This window comes from Phascolarctos cinereus, unplaced genomic scaffold (assembly GCF_003287225.1).
Source record: "Phascolarctos cinereus isolate Bilbo 61053 unplaced genomic scaffold, phaCin_HiC Scaffold_2;HRSCAF=192, whole genome shotgun sequence".
In the NCBI taxonomy this organism is placed as follows: domain Eukaryota; kingdom Metazoa; phylum Chordata; class Mammalia; order Diprotodontia; family Phascolarctidae; genus Phascolarctos; species Phascolarctos cinereus.
This window is the reverse complement of record NW_027555625.1, coordinates 242,096,732-242,116,054: the sequence shown is the minus strand read 5'-3', so window position 1 is coordinate 242,116,054 and position 19,323 is coordinate 242,096,732. Positions and strand designations below refer to the sequence as shown.

Here is a 19,323-nt window from a genome sequence, read left to right as displayed (position 1 = left end):
GGATTAGATTCTAAAATTCTACTTCTAATATTTTGACAATCTATTCTAGCATCTTTTTACCTGAAGCTAACAAAACAAAACAAACAAACAAAAATAAAACAAACAGTGCACATTGACAGTTACATCCTGATAACTGGAGTTGTGTCTTTCAAGAGGTGAAGGAACCAATAATAGGGAATTCTAGATCTTATTCTCACCAACAAGGAAGAATTCATTACTGATGTGGAGAAATAATGGGAACCTGGGAGAAGTGGGGAAAATGACTAGAATTTATGATGGAGAAAATGATAGCTGGGAATAGTCCAACAGACATTCTAGATTTAGGGTGAACAGATTTCAAAGGGTTCAGAGAAAGGATAAGTCCCTACGGACTAAAATTGTCTAGGGAAAATCACCCTAAGAGAAATGAGTTCTCAAGAATGAAATTCTCAAGACACAAAGAAAAAGCAAACCTGATGAAGAATGGTAAATGTAGCTGTACAAAGAGGTGGGGGAGGGGGGAAAGAATCCACATGGAACTCACTAACCAATTTAGATTTTAAAAAGGCAAGTACAGAAAGGAAGCAAGGAGGATGAATAACATAAGCATAACATTTTCATGGAAGAATGATGTCTAGAGTGCTAAAGCTTAAAATGAACTGAGGCTTCTGAAAAAAGCTAAAGACAACCTTTTGTGTTGTTGTTTTTGTTTTTAACATATATTCAGGAAAAGAGGCAGCATGCCTGGTGGATAGAGAGGTCAGAGCCAGGAAGAACTAGGTTCAAGTCCATGCATCTTTGACACAAATTGAGTATGTAACCCTGGATAAAACATTTAATCTCCCAATGCCTCAGGCAGCTTAAACTCTAAGCTGGAAGAAGGTACCCTCCATGCTGCTCACCACCATGCTGCTAACTCAAGCCTTGATTAACTCCACCTCCCTCAGCCTCTTCTCCCCTCTGACTGAGGACTAGAGGATGGAGTACCAATCTCCTCCCAATGCCTTCCTTCATAGAGGGCAGAAACTGAACTCTCAGGTCATTCCTCTTGGCTTCTGCTGCCCTGCCTGGTTTCAGCTCCATGCAACAAGATGCTCCCTCATTGGACACCTGCTGGTGACCCATCTCTTCCCTTACTCTGGTTTTCTACCTCTTTGTGTATGTTGTCTCTTTTAGATTGTAAGCTCATTGAGGGAAGGGTCTGTCTGTCTTTTTATTAATTATATCCCCAGCACTTAGCACAGTGCCTGGCACTAATAAATGTTTGTGGGATTTGATCCTCAGTTTCCTCCTCCACCAAATGAAGAGTTTGGACAAGATGATTGTCAAAATAAAGTAGCAATGGGGTATAATGGAAAAAAATGCTTACTTTAGAGTCAAAGGATCTTCATTCAAATCCTAGCTCAATCACTTATTAATTGTATCATCTTGGTAAGTCCTTTACCCTCTCTGGCTCTCAGTTTCTTCATCTTTAAAATGAGTGAACTGGACCAAATGAACTTTAAGGTCCCTTACAACTCTAAATCTATGATCCTTTGACCTTAACAGTGGAAAAATTTCATGCTATCCATAAAGCATTCCACATAATGATTCTCACCATTCTTTTTGTTATTGATGGTGTTAATGAATTCATTTAACAAACATTCTTAGGTATATTCAACTCAGTAGACATTTGAACATTCATGTTAAACTAGTTGGGATATAAAGCTGGGAAAAGCTACCCATATCACAAGGCTATAAGGAAGGTGCTTTATAAAACCTAAAGTGATATATAATTTTGAGTTATTATAAGTGCTAGCAATAGTAGAAATGTAAATAACAAGACCATCCTCCATCCTCCATCTCCACCTCCATAGCAAGATCATCTCCAAGGTTAAAACCAGGAATATGATATGTATGCAGGTAAACATAGAATGGAATAGATAGGAGCAAAGGAGAGATCTGGACAAAGTACTTAAAGAAAATTGTGCTGTATCCTGTGTCCATTCTGGGCTAGGTCAGGAGATAGAGTCCATTGTGTCACTGACCCTGCAACTGAGTTTCTTTTCAAACTCCAAGTACAATGGCCAGGTAAAGAATAGGATGGCAGAAGTTCATGAAGGCACTTAAAAAATAACTAGGCAAAATACCTTTTGGGTCAGTTTCTCCTTTTAATTTATGCATGTGTCTAGGTTTGAAAGAACCTAGTTGTGATCAAGCAGCCACATTTAATATGTTTCCTTCCCTTCCAAGATGTTAATTGTTGGTAATCTTCCTCAGCAACTTTAAACCACAGACTGGCTGCTAGGGCTCTTCTTGGAGCAGACAATGACTCTTCAGTCAACAGCCCTCGGGGGTCTACACCATTAAGTATGCATTTATATATATTTTTAAAAATGTTTAGTTCTAGACCCAGGATTTGTGTAAATGTCACAAATAACTTTGCTAACTTCTAGTCTCTACTAAGAAAAGGGACCCCCTTCATCTGAATGGCTTTAATATATGTGGTTTTGCATAGTCTAGAAGGAAGAGCTCACACCAATTCCACTTTCAGCAAATCCCTGCTTTGTCTCACCCTGTTGCTAATAATCCACATGGGAAAGTAGTGGGGTAGGGTCATTTTCAGGAAGGAAATTGATCGTTTTCCTTACATAGATATACATTTCCATTTGGGCTTAAATTTCTGCTTTGGTCAAGCTCTGCTCTTTTGCCCCAGTAGAAAAATAAAGCCAAGGAAAATCCACATTCTCACGTTTTAACAGGTCTACTTGCATCTGTTTTTTTTTTTTAAACCAGGAACCTCATTTAGTTTTCTGGAGAGGAACTCAAAGATGAGGCGGCATCTTTCAGCACCCGACTTCCTGAACCTGTCAACCAACAAAGATCGACTTTAAGAATAAACTTCTGAGAGCAGCTAAGGCTCTGGAGTATTTCCCTCCCTCTCTGTAGCCAGTTTACTTTGAACACAGCAAATTATCCGAAGAATTCAAACAAAAGCCACACTTTTACTTCAGTTATTCTGTAGATCTTCTATTTTTAAAAAGCATTTACAAATCAGGTAACTGAGTTATTCATTTGTGTCTCCATTTAGCCTTTCTATGGAAAACTGTCATTCGAATTCTCTGAGGTGATAAGTGGGAGGAGGAGGTGGGGACTCTTACAGGTAAAAGGCAGACACTTATCTCATTGTCCTTTCTCCTGCCTTAAGTCTGTCTTTAGGTCTACTGGGAGCCAAAACTAGAAGGTGAGGAGTGAGGAGTGGAAGTGTTGCTTCGTAGTGTGGTGGAAAGAATTTTAGATTTGGAATCAGGAGACTTGGGTTTGAATCTGGACTCCACCAGCGTGCTGTGTGAACCACAGCAAGTTACTTCCTAGCTCTGGGCCTCAGTTTCCTCAATGTAAAATGGGGGGGGCTGGACTAGCTCATCATTAAGGTCCCTTCCAACTCCAGACCCTATGATTTCGATAATCATCTCCCACTTCCTGAGGTTTTCTTTTGCTGAGGGCTGCTCCCAGTCTAAACAGATTCTTCCAGTTAAAAAAAAAATGAGTGCATGGGTAAAGCTGAAGTATGGGAAAGAAACAAGAGATGGGGGCTGGTTAACACACGTCTGAGTACTGTGGACTATGGTTTCCTAGATGGGAGGAGACTGGGAAAATTTACCCAAAGAGAAAGACCTTCTCCGATCAGTCTACCTCCTGGTAGGGTCCTATTCCTGGCACTATTTACGGGCACTGTCGGTCCCTAATCAGGAAGAGCATCTCTCTCTAGTTGCTTGTGCAAGGCTGGGCTGTGCTGGGACTAGGCGATGCCCTGGGGCCCGAAGCGACCGGGGAAGGTGCTGAGGGAGCTCGCTGGCCCAAGAGTCCCGGAGAATGTACGTGGAGAGGGTTAACTTTGGTGGGAGATGCTCACTCGAACAGTGGGAGACTTGGACAGACTCTTCGGTTGGGGAAAGGCCACTTTCCTCCAAGGGTGATGAAGCAGGAGATGATGGCCGGGGGGCTGGGCCAGCTGGGTGTGATGCAAGGGTGTGTGTGTGTGTGTGTGTGTGTGTGTGTAAATGTGTGTGCGCCCCACCGAAAGCAGTCTCCTCCTCTTCTGGCAACTTGAACCTATGACTGCAAAGCTCCCTTTACAACTATCAACAGGCTGCGAGTGCGTGTCTTTCTGTGTAGTGGGGGGTGGGGGTGGCAGAGAGGCGGGGGACACGCATTTTGAGACAGAAGTCCCGGTGCGATCCACAGGCCAGGAACCCAGGCGTCCTCTCCTCCCTCCCATCCTTGCTCGGGGCTAACTGCCGTAAGAAACTGGAGTGACTGGCTCGGAAGACACATCTCTTGTTGAGTGCCTTTCTTCCCACCCGCCCGCCCTTTGGGTCTTGGGACTGGGGCAGTAGGCGTGCAGAGTTCTGCAGAGCGGATGGACTTGTGGGCAGGTTGGAGAACCCCGCGGGGGTCCTGCGGCCACCCGGGAGGTCCCGAAGGTCAGCAGCAGTGAGGACGCTAGGGCGTATCCAACCTGTGCGGCTAGTTCGGGCGAAGGCGGGGAAAACGGGGCGGGGGGTCCTGTCGGAGAGAATTGGAAGCTCGTGACCATGGTCCCCAAATTGTGGTTGTTCGTGTTCCTTGGAGGTAGGTTACGCTGCGGGAGCTGAGAGGGCTATGTGAGCCTGGAGGGGAAGAAGGAATGCTCAGTGGAATTGGGGAGGGTGGAATAGAGCCCCTATCTCTCTTTGTTTGGGATGGGGTCGTGGAGGGCTTTTGCTAAAGCCTCTCTGCCGTACTATCGCTTTCTTGGCTGCGGAGCAGGTGAAGCTGCCCCCTCGTTCCACGCGCCAGCTCTGTTCTCTCGCCTTCTTCCTCAGTCCCTCAGCCCTAGAGCCGCCGCTCAGCTTCGGGCTAGGGCTCAGTCCCCTGCCGCAGCAGCCCGCCTCCGAGCTAACTCAGGCACCTGCCGGCTCACGTGTGCCGAGAGCCGCGGGAACTGGACTGCGGGGCGGGCTAACGGCTGGACTGGCCCTGGAGGGCCCTCGGGGCGGGGCAGGCAGACAGAGCTACCGGGCAGCCTGGCCCAGCGCAGCCGGACAGCTGAATTGCTCCCACCCACACACCCCAAGCCAAGGAGTGGGTTCCCAGATTTCGCGAATCCTTGCTTGGAGTTTGGGAGTATCCAGGGCCAAAGCTCCCTCCTTGGAGGCCAGAAATCTTGAAGCTTGGGCATGAGTGCGGGGTAGATGGGAGTCAGCCCCGGAGCTCCAGTGAGGAGATGGCCTAGAGGAAGCTGCCTTCACGCCACTTGGCCCAGCCACATGCTACGCCGGCAAATTCAGCCCCGCACACGCAGTCTGGCAGTTTCCAGGTTCCTCCAGGGCTGGGGTCGGTATGGTCTAGCCTGAGGGTCCCGGGGTCTGGAACTCTAATGAACTTCCCCTTCGCCAACCTCTCCAGCGTTTCCCCAAATTCAGGTATCTGGAACAGATAAATTTCAGGGATTCCCGTAATTCTCTCTTCTCTCTGTGTCTCAGTCTCTGTGTCTCTGTCTCTGTCTCTCTCAAGTAAAATTTTACTTGATTTAAAAAGGACCCATTGATAACTTGATCTGTTCAGATACTCCATAGTAGAGTCCAAAACTATGTCTCTCTGTCTTTTTGTGTATCTCTCTCTACCACCTTCTCCTTCCTTTCCCTCTTCTGTCTCTCTTGGTCTCTGTCTTCTGTCTTTCGGTCCCTACACCTCTGTCTCTACTTCTGTCTCAAGAGATTATGAGATCTTTCTTAGGATCTCTGTCTCCCCACTCCTGTCCGTCTTTGTCTCTATATCTCTGTCTCTCATATGTGATTAAATACGAACTATTTACTCCCCCACATTTTCTCTTCCAGTACTATAGGTAATGAACCAGATACTAGCTCTTCCTTCGGTGACATTTAAATCAACAGTATTTCCACAATCGAATTCGAGTGTGTTAAAAAAAAAATCTGTTCTGAGTTGAAGTGGGGGAGATGAAGGAAGGTCAAAGGGTTGGGCAATTTAGCGGTTTGAAGCCTTATAGGTACATTCATCAAAAAAGATCCATTCATCAAAAAAAAAAACTTTTCGCTGTCAGGATTGGAGGTGAGAGTTCACATAGAGCTGCCCTGCACACCCCTCCCCCCACTTCACCTTTCAGTTCGTAAGACAAAAGTAGGGGAAAGGTTCACCCTTTGAAGTAGGAAAAATAAGAAACAGTAAGTCTCTTCTATTTTAAGGGGGGGAAGAAGTGAAGAAAATCTAATATAATGGGAAGGGGAGGGGTGCTAAGAGGGAGATGGGAAAAGCAGCCTAGGGTAGCAGCTGTTTCCAACACACAGGAGGGGGACAGTAATGAGAAATGGGGACACATTTCTACTGGGAAACCTGCAGCTCCGGACACACAGATCCCGGGTATTATTGACTTTGGCAGTACTTGTACTCCTTCTGCCAATAAAATCATTGAAACTACAGCATCGAAGCTCCGACGTTTGGAGTCTTGCAGCCCTTTCTCTCGTCATTCTCTCTTTGTGACCTTTTGCCACAACAAATCAGGCAGATTGAGCCAGAGAGAAACCAAGATTAATCGAATATGATGAGGGAGGACTGAGTAATGATATTAGCCGTGGCTGTAGGAGTCTTCCTGTGTTAAAATTTAGAGACAGATGACTGTAAATGGTGAATATTTCCTGCCTCCCCCCTTCGGGAGTCTTTGAAATTCATTGCTCTAAGCTGGGTACTATTTCCCACTTAACACTTAGAAAGTTATTTTCACCAGAGATGATGAGGAGTCCTTTGCTTTATAAAAGGAAGCAGAACACAGTTAATCCTTTTCATGGTTACATAATTTAGGCTCATAAGTAAAGGCATGTCTGAATTCTTTTTTCCCTTTAATTTCTGGAGAAACTGTACATTGCATTTTAAAAAATGAGTAAATTCAGATGGGCAGCACTTCAAAAATGAGCCAATTTGAAGGGCTATAGTTCAGAAGAATCTTTCTGAAATCACTAGGTTGGATGAATTTTGTTATTCTTTTTCAAAAGGACCAGGAAATCAAAGAGGCAATGTAGCCCCAAGAAAAACAGCATTGCTTAGGTAGTTTCTAATTTTGATGTTGATTTTTCCCATTTGTGCTAGATCACCCTTGTGTATGCAAACTCCATCATCATAAATGACATGTGCTAAGTTGTGGGGAAATACACTTTAAAGCAAAGCCTTCTTCCAAACTTTGTTCTGCCAGATGCATCTTGTTCTAGTTCTGGATTCCAGCTTTGGTTTTCTCCATAGCAATTTCTGGCTTTTGAAAATCTCCTTACTCAACAATTTATGCTTGAGGGGAAAATGGAGAAACCACAATTTTTTTTCATTTTAAAAAATCAGCCTCATTTTTATCTATATCCATATAGTTTGTAACATGGCAAAGTTATTATGGAAACAGTAACTAGAATAAAATCACAGCTTTATATTATGAATTAGTTGTTGATTTTTGGCTGGATATTGAAACAAAGTACAAAACTGGAAGAAAATGTACATAAACAAGCTCATATAATAGTAAACGTGCACTCAAATTAGATATTTATTGATTATTATTATGAAATAGGTTTTTGGCCTGCCCTTACCTACCTTTTCATGAGGCCATTCCTCATAGACAAATCACTGTGTCCAACTGCTGGGCTTATCTTCTGATCAAAACAATAGTCATCTAACTCAAAATGAGTGTCTTCAGGAAAATGGAGTTTCTTTGATTTTAAAACTGTGTCAGAAATGAATTAGAGGTATAAATGGAAAAAAATTTTTGTATAATACATTGAAATTTAAATATGTTAATTGAAGCTTTAAGCAAAAGTGAACTCTCATACAATTTCCAAGATGCAATAGTTCCATGCAAAAATAAGTTTGCAAAATTATGCTCAATGGCCCAATTCAAAGGAATGGGGCCATTAAAAAAAAAGTCTCAAACTCACATGGGCTGACTATACTTGATTAGACAACTGACAATGTAGGGAAAGAATGAAATGCTGAGACTGGCAGTAGGTCCAACATATTCAGCCAAGAGTTGCAGAACAAGCTCTTCACAGAACCAAAAATGCCATAGGGCCATATTTGTATAAAGCTGATCGACTCTGGGCTTTTTAAGATCTCTTCCAAAAGACCCTGAAATGGGAAACTGATATCCAATTAACCAATGTAAAGGTGGAGGAGCTGAGCCCATGTAGTGGAACTAAGGATCTAAGGATATTGAAGGGAATGTTAGAAAAGCAGACCCTAGAGCAGGGGTGGGGAACCTTCAGCCTCAAGGCCACATGTGGCCTTCTAGGTCCTCAAGTGATGGTGGGACATGGACAAGGGTCCCACAGAATGAACAGGTAGGGATGGAGTATAAATGCATCATTGGGGAGATTACCCATATCAGTGAGATCACAGATCCATTGGTGTATTGGAGTATTAGAGTTTGGAACAGTCATATTAGGATGGATCCAAAGTTGACCCAACTTCTTTTGTGTAGTCAGGGATTCTCTATGTGATCTTGAGCAAGCCACTTTTTCTCTGGGGACCTAAGTTTCCTTAACTGGAGAAACATGGGGAGTTTTAAAGCTTCTTCCAGCTCTAAGATTCTATGATTTCAGAATTCTATAGACCAAGTCACTTTATTTCTTAAAGTCTTAGTTCCTGTGATTATACTTCAACATTTAAAGGATCCATGGTTTTTAATTCGTGTAAATATTGCTCAGTGCACTGACACAGGTAAAAATTCCTGCTATTCTTCAGTAGAGAGTGTTCTTGATTGCTAAAGCTTAAACAAAAAAAGTCACCTGTTGACCAGCCTTCTTGATGGTAAGCCTCAGTTATTTGGGGCTAATACATTCTGCCTCACAGGATTGTTGTGAGGAAAAAAAGGTTTCTAAACATTAAGTAACCTGTGAGCTGCTTGAATTATTATTTAGAAGAGAGCTTCTTAGAAAATAAGTGATTAAAGAATGAAAATTTCCCTTTGCTCAGGCATCCTCTAATGGCTTAAGAAGATGGAGGATATCATAGAACCAGGTTAATGACCCATTTGACCTAATTTTTTTCTCTTACAGTTTTATCTCTTAAAGGATGTAGTTGTCTTACTTTATTTTGAACCATCTCAAAGATAAGAGCTGTGCTCTCCCTCCCCCAAACATCCTAGCTTTCTCTTTATACGATTTTGTGGTTCAGAATTATGTGAATCCCTTTTTCCTTTCACGTATGTAGGTATTACCACTGATGCTCACTTTGAATCTTCCAAAGAATGCCAGTGATTTTCCTCATTAACATCTTTACTCTTTCTCCACCCCTTCTGACCAGCCAGAGTCCAATGTCCAAGGCCATTGAACAGGGCAAAACTAACCAACTCAGATAAAAAGAGGTCATAATTTTGACCTCAAGAGCATGCTGCTCTAATCAAGAGAACTAACAGGCCTAGAGAAAGAACATATTGTGGAGCAGAAGTTCATTTGAAATTGCAAATGAACTCTACTCTTCCTTTTACCCTCAACTCATCTTAACATTAAAGTCAGATTTCAGTGACTGTTTTGAAACTTTTCCTATTTGTCGGTATATTCTTCCTTCTTGTTGTTGTTCAGTCTCTTCAGTCATGTTCGACTCTTCATGACCCTATTTGGGTTTTTTTTTGGCAAAGATACTGGAGTGGTTTGCCATTTCCTTCCCCATTACCATTTCTTTCTCCAATATTCTTTCTTGCTGGCCCCTTACCTGACTGCACAGTCTCCTTTTGTTTTGTTTAGGTATCACAACAAAAGACTTGTGACTCAGAAAGGGGTCCATGGGTTGGAGAGTACCTTTGATCGATTGCTCTGTAAGCACATGCAAATAAAATGCCTATACCCACCTTCTGGGTTGTGAGTGTTGTAGACAAAACAGTAAGCACCAGCTCACACTCACCATTCTCTTCTCCATCTCTTGTACTGCCTACAACACACTGAGCCATCTCCAGGTGGCTGGACTCTTGTCTTGCCAATAGACTCCAATGACTCTGGAGGCCACAATGAGGCTGATAACTTTGTACACATCTGCCTCACTTAAATCCAATATACTCAAAAGTCAAGATATCACCCTCAGGATGTCATTGGTCTTCTTCAAGAACAAAGAATGAACAACAACAAATGATAACAAATATCAGGGTCCCCAGCAAGGCTGCTAATAAAATTTTGGCTCTCAGGGCCCAAAAAGTATAGTCTTTCCATTTTTATAATTGTGTTTTAATTATTTAGATAGCTGAAAAGAAAAAGTTTTGCCTGTGGTGTGCATCAGTATTATTTGTCACAATTTTTAGTCACCTCCCCTAGTGGTATGCTGGAACCAGCTTGCAAGAGCTGATTGTTAAATTTTTGATGTGTATATTCACACTGGGAATTGGAAAAACTACAAATCATTGGTTGATTTGTCATGTTTTGATTGTCCAGACTCAAGAAAATTATGAAGAAAATGTTAATATGGCAAGTTAAACTTTAAAATGTGTGAACATTTTTTTTTCTTTTTTGGAGAACCAATTGTAAAACATTTACCCCACAAGACTGCCCTGCCCTCTTTTCTTTCCACGGTTCCACCTCCCTCATCAGTCACAACCCTTCACCCTGTCTGCTAACTCTTTTTACTTGTAGAAGCAGTGTAGCAAACAAAAAGAGGCAGTGTGATCTAATGGATACAGCACTAAGCTTGGAGTCAGGAAACCTAGGTTCAAAGCCTATCTCAGACACTTATTAGCTGTGTGCCCCTTGGCAGGTCACATTAAACTCTATGGATCTCAGTTTCCTCATCTGTAAAATGAAAGGGTTGGACTTGATGACCTCTGAGGTCCCTTCCAGCTTTAAATTTGGGATCTTATGACCTCTAATAATTGGCAGGTGGAGAGAGTGCTGAGTTTGGAGTCAGGAAGACTCCTCTTTCTGAAATCAAATCTAGCCTCAGACACTTTCTATTTGTATGACCCTGGGCAAGTCAGTTAACCCTGTTTGCCTCAGTTTTCTGATGTGCAAAATGAGCTGCAGAAGGAAATGGCCAACCTATTTCAGTATCTTTGCCAAGAAAACTCCAAATGGGATCACAAAGAGTTGGACACAGCTGAAAATGACTAAACAACAGACTTCCAATAATAATAATGATAATTCACATTTCTATAGCATTTCAAGGATTGCAAAGTGCTTTCTTTACAACAACCCAGACGGTATTATTACCCCCATTTTATAGATTAGGAAAATGGGACTTTGAGAGGTTATAAGATTTGCCCAGGACACATAGCTAGTAAGTGTCTGAGGCAGAATTTGATCCTTGGTCTCCCGACTCCAAGTCCATCCGAGGCAGAATTTGATCCTTGGTCTCCTGACTCCAAGTCCATCCATAATGACATACTACTTGTATGCAGAGAATTCTTCCTGCCTTTCAGGGGATACTTTGAAACTTACCATCCTTAAAATAAAAAAAATGTAAAAATTTTTGAAAAGGGGCAGCTAGGTGGTGCAGTGAATAGAGCTCTGGCCTTGGAGTCAGGAGTACCTGAGTTCAAATCCAGCTTCAGACACATAACATTCACTAGCTGTGTGACCTTGGGCAAGTCACTTAACCCTGATTGTCTCACCAAAAAAAGCAAAACAAAACAAAGCTTACCATCCTTTCCTGATATAATGATGTAAAGCGTATAGTTAAGTCTGTCGATGACAGTCATACATAGTGACTAACAGCCCTCTGGATCATCTCTCTTTGCTAAGTTATATCTCCCACCTGAATTTATATAGAAGTAAAATATAATTAATTGGGACTCTGCTAATTTAGAGTTTGTGAACATGCTGTGCTGAAGTTTGTCCTTGTGCTATGAAGAGAGCCCTTTTCAAGGAAATTACTAGTCTGGTAGGAGATTCATTCATCTACTTAGTAGCAAAACTCCATAGCAGCGCTTCCTAGTACTGCTTTAGCCCCAGTAGTTGCTTTCAGGTGATGAACATACTAATTACAAATACAAAAAATTCTAATTGCAAATGATTCTGATACATTCCTTAAAATATTTACCGGCTTCTCTAAAAGAGAGAGTTTTGCTCCTCTTCTGTTTGTTCCTCTCTGCAGATTGAATGCATGTTGGTTGAAAGCAATAAAGTTGCAGTTCTGTGAAGATGACTTTTTAAGTACTTTTATTGTGCTGATGGGTCATTCCTCTACTGAAAACCTCCACTGGCTCCTCACTGCCTCCTAAATGAAATCGAAACTTCAAATCCCAGTATTCAGGTCCCTCCACATATTTGGAAGATGGAATGGAATTGGATTCCGCCTCCTGACTTGACCGCCAATTAGGACTTACTTTGAATTTTTTTTTCTTTTTTTGGCATAGTTTGGCATGTTAGGCTTGGAGTCTGGAGCATTTGGGTTCAAATCCTATGTCTGACTGGCTGTGTGGCCCTGGGTGATTTATCCAACCTCTCCACCCCTCAGAGAGGTTCCTTACCTGTAAAATGGGGAATAATAATAGAACTTACTTCACAGGGTGGCTGTGAAAATCAACTGATATAATGTATATAAAGTACTGTGCCAACCTTAAAGTGCTTGGTAAATGTGATCTATCATCATCATCATCATCATCATCATCATCATTATCATCGTCATCATCATCAATTTTTTTGGACCAGACCTGATTTCATTGACATAAGGAACTCCCTGGAAGGAAACTCTACCAATGTATATGTACACTTACTCCACAATTTATAGTCTTACAGAGATGCCTAGGACACTGAGAGGTTAAGGGACTTGCCCAGAATCTCATAACTAGTATGTGTCAGAGCCAGGATTTTCACTCAGGACATATCAACACTAAGGGTTGCTTCACTGCTGCTGCCTAACTTCTCCTTCTCCTTCTCCTCCTACTCCTGCTCCTTCTCCTCCTCCTCCTTCTCCTTTTCCTCCTCCTTCTTCTCCTTCTTCTTGTCCTCCTCTTTCTTCTTGTCCTCCTCCTTTTCCTTCTCCCCTTCTCCTCTTTCTCCTCCTCCTTCTTTTCCTCCTCCTTTTCCTCCTCTTCCTTCTCCTTTTCCTCCTCTTCCTCCTTCTCCTCCTCCTTCTCCTCCTCTTTCTCCTCCTCCTCCTCCTCTTTCTCCTCTTTCTTCTTGTCTTTCTCCTCCTACTCCTCTTTCTCCTTCTTCTCCTCCTTTTTCTTCTTCTTCTCCTCTTCTTGTCCTCCTCCTCCTCCTGCTCCTCCTCCTCTTCCTCCTTCTCCTCCTTCTTGTTCTTGTTCTTGATCTTCTTCTTCTTCAACAATCAGCAAGAGCAACAACACAATCATTATTATTATTATTATTAGCCCAAGGAAAGTAGCCAGTGCAGCCAGCAAGAGTGTGTAGTTTGTGGAAGTGGTATGACAGATCCTGGTGCTCTGATGAATCTTCATAGAAAGTTGAAGTGACATGGAATTATCTGTGATTTCATTGGATTCTTTAAATTGGCCCACCTGGAAAAAGGCAGATTAAAATTCAAGTAGCCACAGAAATGTGTGGAGAAACCAAAGCCAAAAGCCAAAGGGAGGCCTGTTATTAACTTGAATGTCAGGTTTAATTTCAGTATCTGTCAGCTGCATTTAAGGGGGGTGGAATGCCTCACAATGTGGGGAAGCCTGACAACCTTAATAGTAGTCTTCAGTTTCAGCCTCTGCAGAAACCACGCCTAACGACCCAGACACATGTTAAAACAACTCTAATTGTAGATTTCAAAAGAGCAAGTAACCTTTTACTGTGGTCATTCATAATCCTAAATTAAATACATACATGTCCTTGCATCTTTATTTAGATGCACATCTGGAAAGAGTAGTGTTGGGTGTGAGCTGTTATTTTTTTTTTCTTCATAGAAATGTATATTGGGATTTGGGAAGGATAGGCTGAGTTTAAAATTCTACAAAAACGTCATAGCACAAACATGCCCAGGCTGAGCTGGTTAGCTCAAGTGCTTTGAGGCTGGTGACCTTGAGACCAAGCTACTTTTCTTCAGTTAGCATCATACAGAGCACAATTTTTTCCCCCTTTTTAATTTTTTTAAATTTTTTTTAACCAGATATACCTGATCAGAGACTGGGGAAAAGAGGAATTTGGGTTGGAGGAAGGGACCTCTATTTGGAATGGGAGACCTTGGGTGCAATTGTTAGCTTTGCTATTTACTATCACTCTGTATCACTCTATAAAAGTCACTTAACTTCTTGTTGCCTAAGGCAATTCTCTAGTCTAAGACTATAAATTACAGAAAAGTTGTTGATCTGCAGTGGTAGAGGGAGTTTCCTCACCTGGAGATATTTAAACCAATGGAATCACAGGTCACAACCAAAAAAATCCCCCCCAAAAACAAAAAAATGTAAAGAACACTATGATAGGTACTGAGGGAGGTAGATTTTTTTAAAGACATAGGGAAAAAAAAAAGACATAGAACCTGTCCCCAAGGAGCTTGCCATCTAGTGGGGGAGAGGGGAATTTCATTCAGTTCAATAGAGATGTATTGAACACTTCCGATGTGTAGTGAAAAGTGCTAAAGATAGACATTATGTTTAGTAAAGGGATGAAATATTTAAATAAATAACTATAATAGACAATAATATGTGGTAAGTATATTAGAGAGATGGAAATCAAAGTGCTATATTTTCATTACAAAGAATGGAATGATCCTTACTAACTGGGGGGATGAGGAAAGGCTTCATGCCATTGATGACATTTGAGGTAGGCTTTAAAGAATGGGTAGGAATCCACCCCGTGAAGAGAGGAGAGAGAACATTCCAGGGAAATAAGACTAGAACTCTTGAATCAGAGACTCCTCAACACAAAGATCTCAGTACATTTCAAGGTTTAGGGTTTTTTTGTTTGTTTGTTTTACTCTACTGGCTCATACATGTTCTTGCTCTAGTTGGGGAAGAAGATATAACAAATAATTACAGTACACAACTTTATGGGATACTACATTAGAAAGATACAAAGCACAGTGCTATGTATAATTTAAGGAAGAAGTCTTTCCCCACAGTGAGGTTTAGGGAAGGCTCATAAAGGTGGTGGCATTTAAGTTGAACTCTGGATTTCAAAAACAGAGATAGAAAAGATGGTATTCCAAAAATAAAGAATCAGACAAACAAAAACATGGAGGTAGGAAAGCGTTAGAAATATTTGGGATAGGGTAGAACCAGCTGATTGTAAAAGGCCTTAAAAATAACTAAATTCATATATCCTGCTGATATTGGGACAGTGAGCTCTCTCTTGAGCACCAGATTATCTATCTGTCTATTTATCTATGGATATCTGTTTATAGAGATACAGATACCAGTGCACATGGGATATCTCCACCTATTTGTGCCATTAGCATCTCAAACTCTGCATTCTAAATGACCCAAATCTAATGAATTGTTTTTACCCTTGAATCTATTTCTCCTTCTGACTTTACTATTTCTATCTGTGACAGCACCATTTACTCAGTCACTCAGTCTCCCATTTTCCTAACATTGGTATTATTTGACTCTTCCCTCTGCCACATCTTTTCTATCCATTTAATTTAGAACATGTCAATTCCATATCTGCCATGTCCAACCCCACCTCTCTTCCTACTGCTGCTAAGCTAATACACTTCCTCATTACCCTCCATTCAAGTTAAATCAACATCTGTTTGCCTCTGTTTTTTCATCTGTAAAATGGAGATAATAATAACACCTACTTCCTAGGGTTGTTGTGAGAATCAAATGAAATAATGTTTACAAAGTGCCTAGCACAGTGACTGGCAAAATAGCAAGCTCAATATAAATATTAACTATTATCATAATTGTTATTATTGTAATTATTATCATGACTCTGCTTAAAAACGGTCAGTAGCTTCCCATGTTGCTACCAAGGAACGTCCTAATTCCGTCGGTATTCAACATTTTTGACAATCTGGTGTTTGCTACCTTTCCAGCTTTATCTCATGCTCTCCATGATCTCTGTGCTTTAGACCAACCGAACTATTCTGCACCATAGACATACCTTGTGTACTCTTTGCCTTTTTTCCTGAAATAGCTTACCTTCTTTCCTTATCTTTGCTGTTGAATTTCTATCCATCCTTTTAAGCTCAATGCAGATGCTTTCACCACCATGAGCCTTCCCTAAACCTCTCTGTGGGGAAAGACCTCCTCCCTTGAATTCTACATAGCACTGTGCTTTGTATCCTTGTAAAGTACTATCCTATGAAATTGTGTACTATAGTTATTTGTTATGACTTATTCTCTAATTAGATTGGAAGCTTCATAAGAGCAAGAACCATACATCATCTAAGCTGTGTATCTCCTTCAGTGCCTAGCTCTAACTTACTTGGCTAGAATATAATCCACATTAGTTTGCACATAGTAGGTACTTAAAAAATAGTGGATGGATTGATGAAACATCATTTTTCTTAGAAGGACGAAATGCCATTATCCTTGTACATGTAATACATGCAAAAAATAGATATGATCCATTACATAGAATGGTAGTAGTGATATCCTCTTCAGAAATGCTTGCAACTAACATTTGTTCCAGAATTTTCTTTAAATATTTCTCATTGGAGTAGTATTAGTACTTTCCCTTTTATCATTATGCCTAGTTATTCCATGGCGACAAGATTGTTATTGCTGGTGGGTTTGTTTTGTTTTTTATAGATATTTTATTTCTTTCCATGTTTTCTTATGGGTTGATAACTTTGTGTTTAGGAAGGAAGGAAATTACTATTTATTAAATCCCTGTTATATGCCAGGCACTGTGATAAGAGCTTTGCAAATATTATCTCATTTGATCCTCACAACAATCCCATGAGGTAGGTGTTATTATTATCCCCATTTTATAATTAAGTAAGTGGAGGCTAAGTGACTTGCCCAGGGTAATACAACTAATAAGTATTTGAGACTATATTTGAACTCATGGCTTTCCTGATTCCAGGCCCAGCATTCTATCCACTGTGCAACCTAGCTACCCCTAGAGAAAAAGTTTCTTTCAAGTATATGCTATTACATTAGGTCCTTTTAAAAATAAATATTTCAACTATCCTAAAAAGATGATGCTCCGAAGAAATGGCCACTGTGCAGCTAAATATTTCCTTTCCTTCCTTCCTCCTTGCTTTCCTTCTTTTCTTCCCTTTTTTCTCTCTTCCTTCTCTCTTTCCTTCCTGCCTTATCCCTAACATGTGGAAATGCTTCAGGGCTCTGTCCTAGACCCTCACCTGTGCTTCTCTCTATATGCTCTTTCTTGGGGACCCCAATAGTTTCCATAGATTAAATGATCATATTAATACAAACTTCCACATTTACATATCTAGCACTCATCTCCCTCCTGAACTCTAGTCTTGCATCTCTAAGAACTCCTTGTCCTTCCTCTTAAATCCAACCCAATTTCTAACTTTCCTATTTCTGTCAAATGCTCCACCATTATTCTGCTCATCCAGGTTTGCAATCTAGGAGTCATGCTTTATTTTCATTCACCTCCCATATCCAACTGCCAAGTCTTACTGATTGTACCCCTACATCTCTCAATCTGTCATTGTCTTTGCACTCACATAATGACCACTGCAGTTCAAACCCTTCTCACCTCTCACCTGGAATATTGAAATAGCATCCCACCAGGTATCCTTGAATCTACTGTCTCCCCTCTCCAATCCAACCTCTTGTACAACTGCCAAATTTATGTTTTGAAAGCACAAGCCTGACTATGTTACCCCACTGCTCAACCTCTCTTTCCAGGCTAATCACACATCACTCCCCTTCATACCTGCATTTTTGCCAAAATGGTTTCCTATACAAAGCAGTGTGCAGGTAAATGTTTAACAACTGACTCAAGGGGAAAATTGTGCAACATATTTTAAAGTTTAATATGCATGATTAACATTTTCTTTATCACTTTCTTAAGTCTAGAGTTCAACAAAACAACAAAGCTTTGACTTGTAGCATTTGCTGATTTCTCAGGTACAAATGCTTACATGAAAAAATTGACCATTAGGGGCAGCTAGGTGGCGCAGTGGATAGAGCACTGGCCCTGAAGTCAGGAGAACCTGAGTTCAAATGTGCCCTCAGACCAAACACTTGACATTTACTAGCTGTGTGACCCTGGGCAAGTCACTTAACCACAATTGTCTTAAAAAAAATTGACTATTGGGTCTTGTGAACCAGTTGGAGCTGGCCTCAGTGCATCACTGCCTATACACAACATCCAGGAGGCCTTTGCCCAGGCTGTCTGTCCCCCCATGCTTAGAATGCTTTCTCTCTTCCCCTCTGTTTCTTGCCAATGCCACTTCCTTCATGTTGTCTTTCCTGTTTTACCCAGTGGTTAGTAGCAACACCACTAGATCAGTTATAATTTATTTTGTATGCATCTTGTTTCAACTTCTCTCTGAACATGGTATATCCAATCACTAGAATGTAAGCTTTTTGAGGGCAGGGAGTATTTTACATTTGGATTTGTCTCCCTAGTATCTAGCATAGTGCTTAATGATTGCTTATTGATCGATTAAATACTTATGCTTACTATCTTATGTGGTTATTGTGGAGAAAAGAAGGAAGCTTTCAATCTTATGGAAATGTGACTCCCTAAGGCAGAGTGGATAGCTCCTATAAGACTTTCATTGTCGATCAGTATTCTGGAGACTCGGGTCCCCCACACCTGCAGTTTGCAGATAGCTTGTTCCCAGGCTCCAGGCCATCATGTTATTGGCCTCTGTGATCTGACCTAAAAATGTCATGTTCTGTTTTATTCCCAGCCATGTATGTAAGTGACAGCAGTTCCAAAGTGGGGCTAAATCAATTATGGAAATGGCTGAATCTTCTTTTCAGAGTGAAACAACTCCACCTCATTGCAGAAAGGTGAAAGACTATAGACACTGTCAGACACGATCAATATGTTGTTTTGCTTAAGTAGTTCTTTGTTATTAGGGGTGGAAGGTACTGGGAAGGGATGGGGGATTGGCTTCTGTTGACCTATATTTAGTGAAACATTCTCCCAGAAATCTAGAAGATATTGGAAACACACCAATTATATCAGATCATCCCAGAGCTCCAGGTTTTTGTCAAAGGATCATAGATTTAAAACTGGAAAATGCCTTAGAGATCATCTAGCTCATCCCCTCATTTTACAGATGAAGAAACTGAGACCAAGAGACTTGCCCAGGGCCACACAGGTAATAAGCATCAGAAGCAGGACCTGAACCTATGTCCTCTGACTCCAGAGCCAACATGTGTTCCACTACATCATGTTACTTCCTAAAGAAAAGGAGGAAATTAGGGAGCAAGGTAGAAATGTTTTGTTTCTATTTCTTCTTATTTGTTGGGTTCTTTAGTCTAACATCAGTGAGAATTTTCAGTTTCTAATTGCTTAA

The 19,323-nt window shown here is 41.2% G+C and overlaps 1 protein-coding gene and 1 long non-coding RNA gene across 3 annotated transcripts in view; both read left to right on the top strand.

Annotated features, from left to right (window-relative positions):
• LOC110205149 (uncharacterized) overlaps nt 1-3,016 on the top strand; it is a 208,151-nt gene extending 205,135 nt beyond the window's left edge. For both annotated transcript variants that reach the window (XR_002323513.2, XR_002323514.2), the window contains exon 8: nt 2,755-3,016. This is a non-coding gene — a long non-coding RNA (uncharacterized LOC110205149). The remainder of the gene's footprint in view (nt 1-2,754) is intronic.
• Nucleotides 3,017-4,080: 1,064 nt separating this feature from the next.
• The window catches only part of APCDD1L (APC down-regulated 1 like), a 47,756-nt gene continuing 32,513 nt past the window's right edge, over nt 4,081-19,323 (top strand). Inside the window, exon 1 of the mRNA XM_020981456.2 lies at nt 4,081-4,593. Within this exon, the coding sequence (XP_020837115.1) occupies nt 4,557-4,593 (37 nt within the window). The 5' untranslated portion in view covers nt 4,081-4,556. The remainder of the gene's footprint in view (nt 4,594-19,323) is intronic.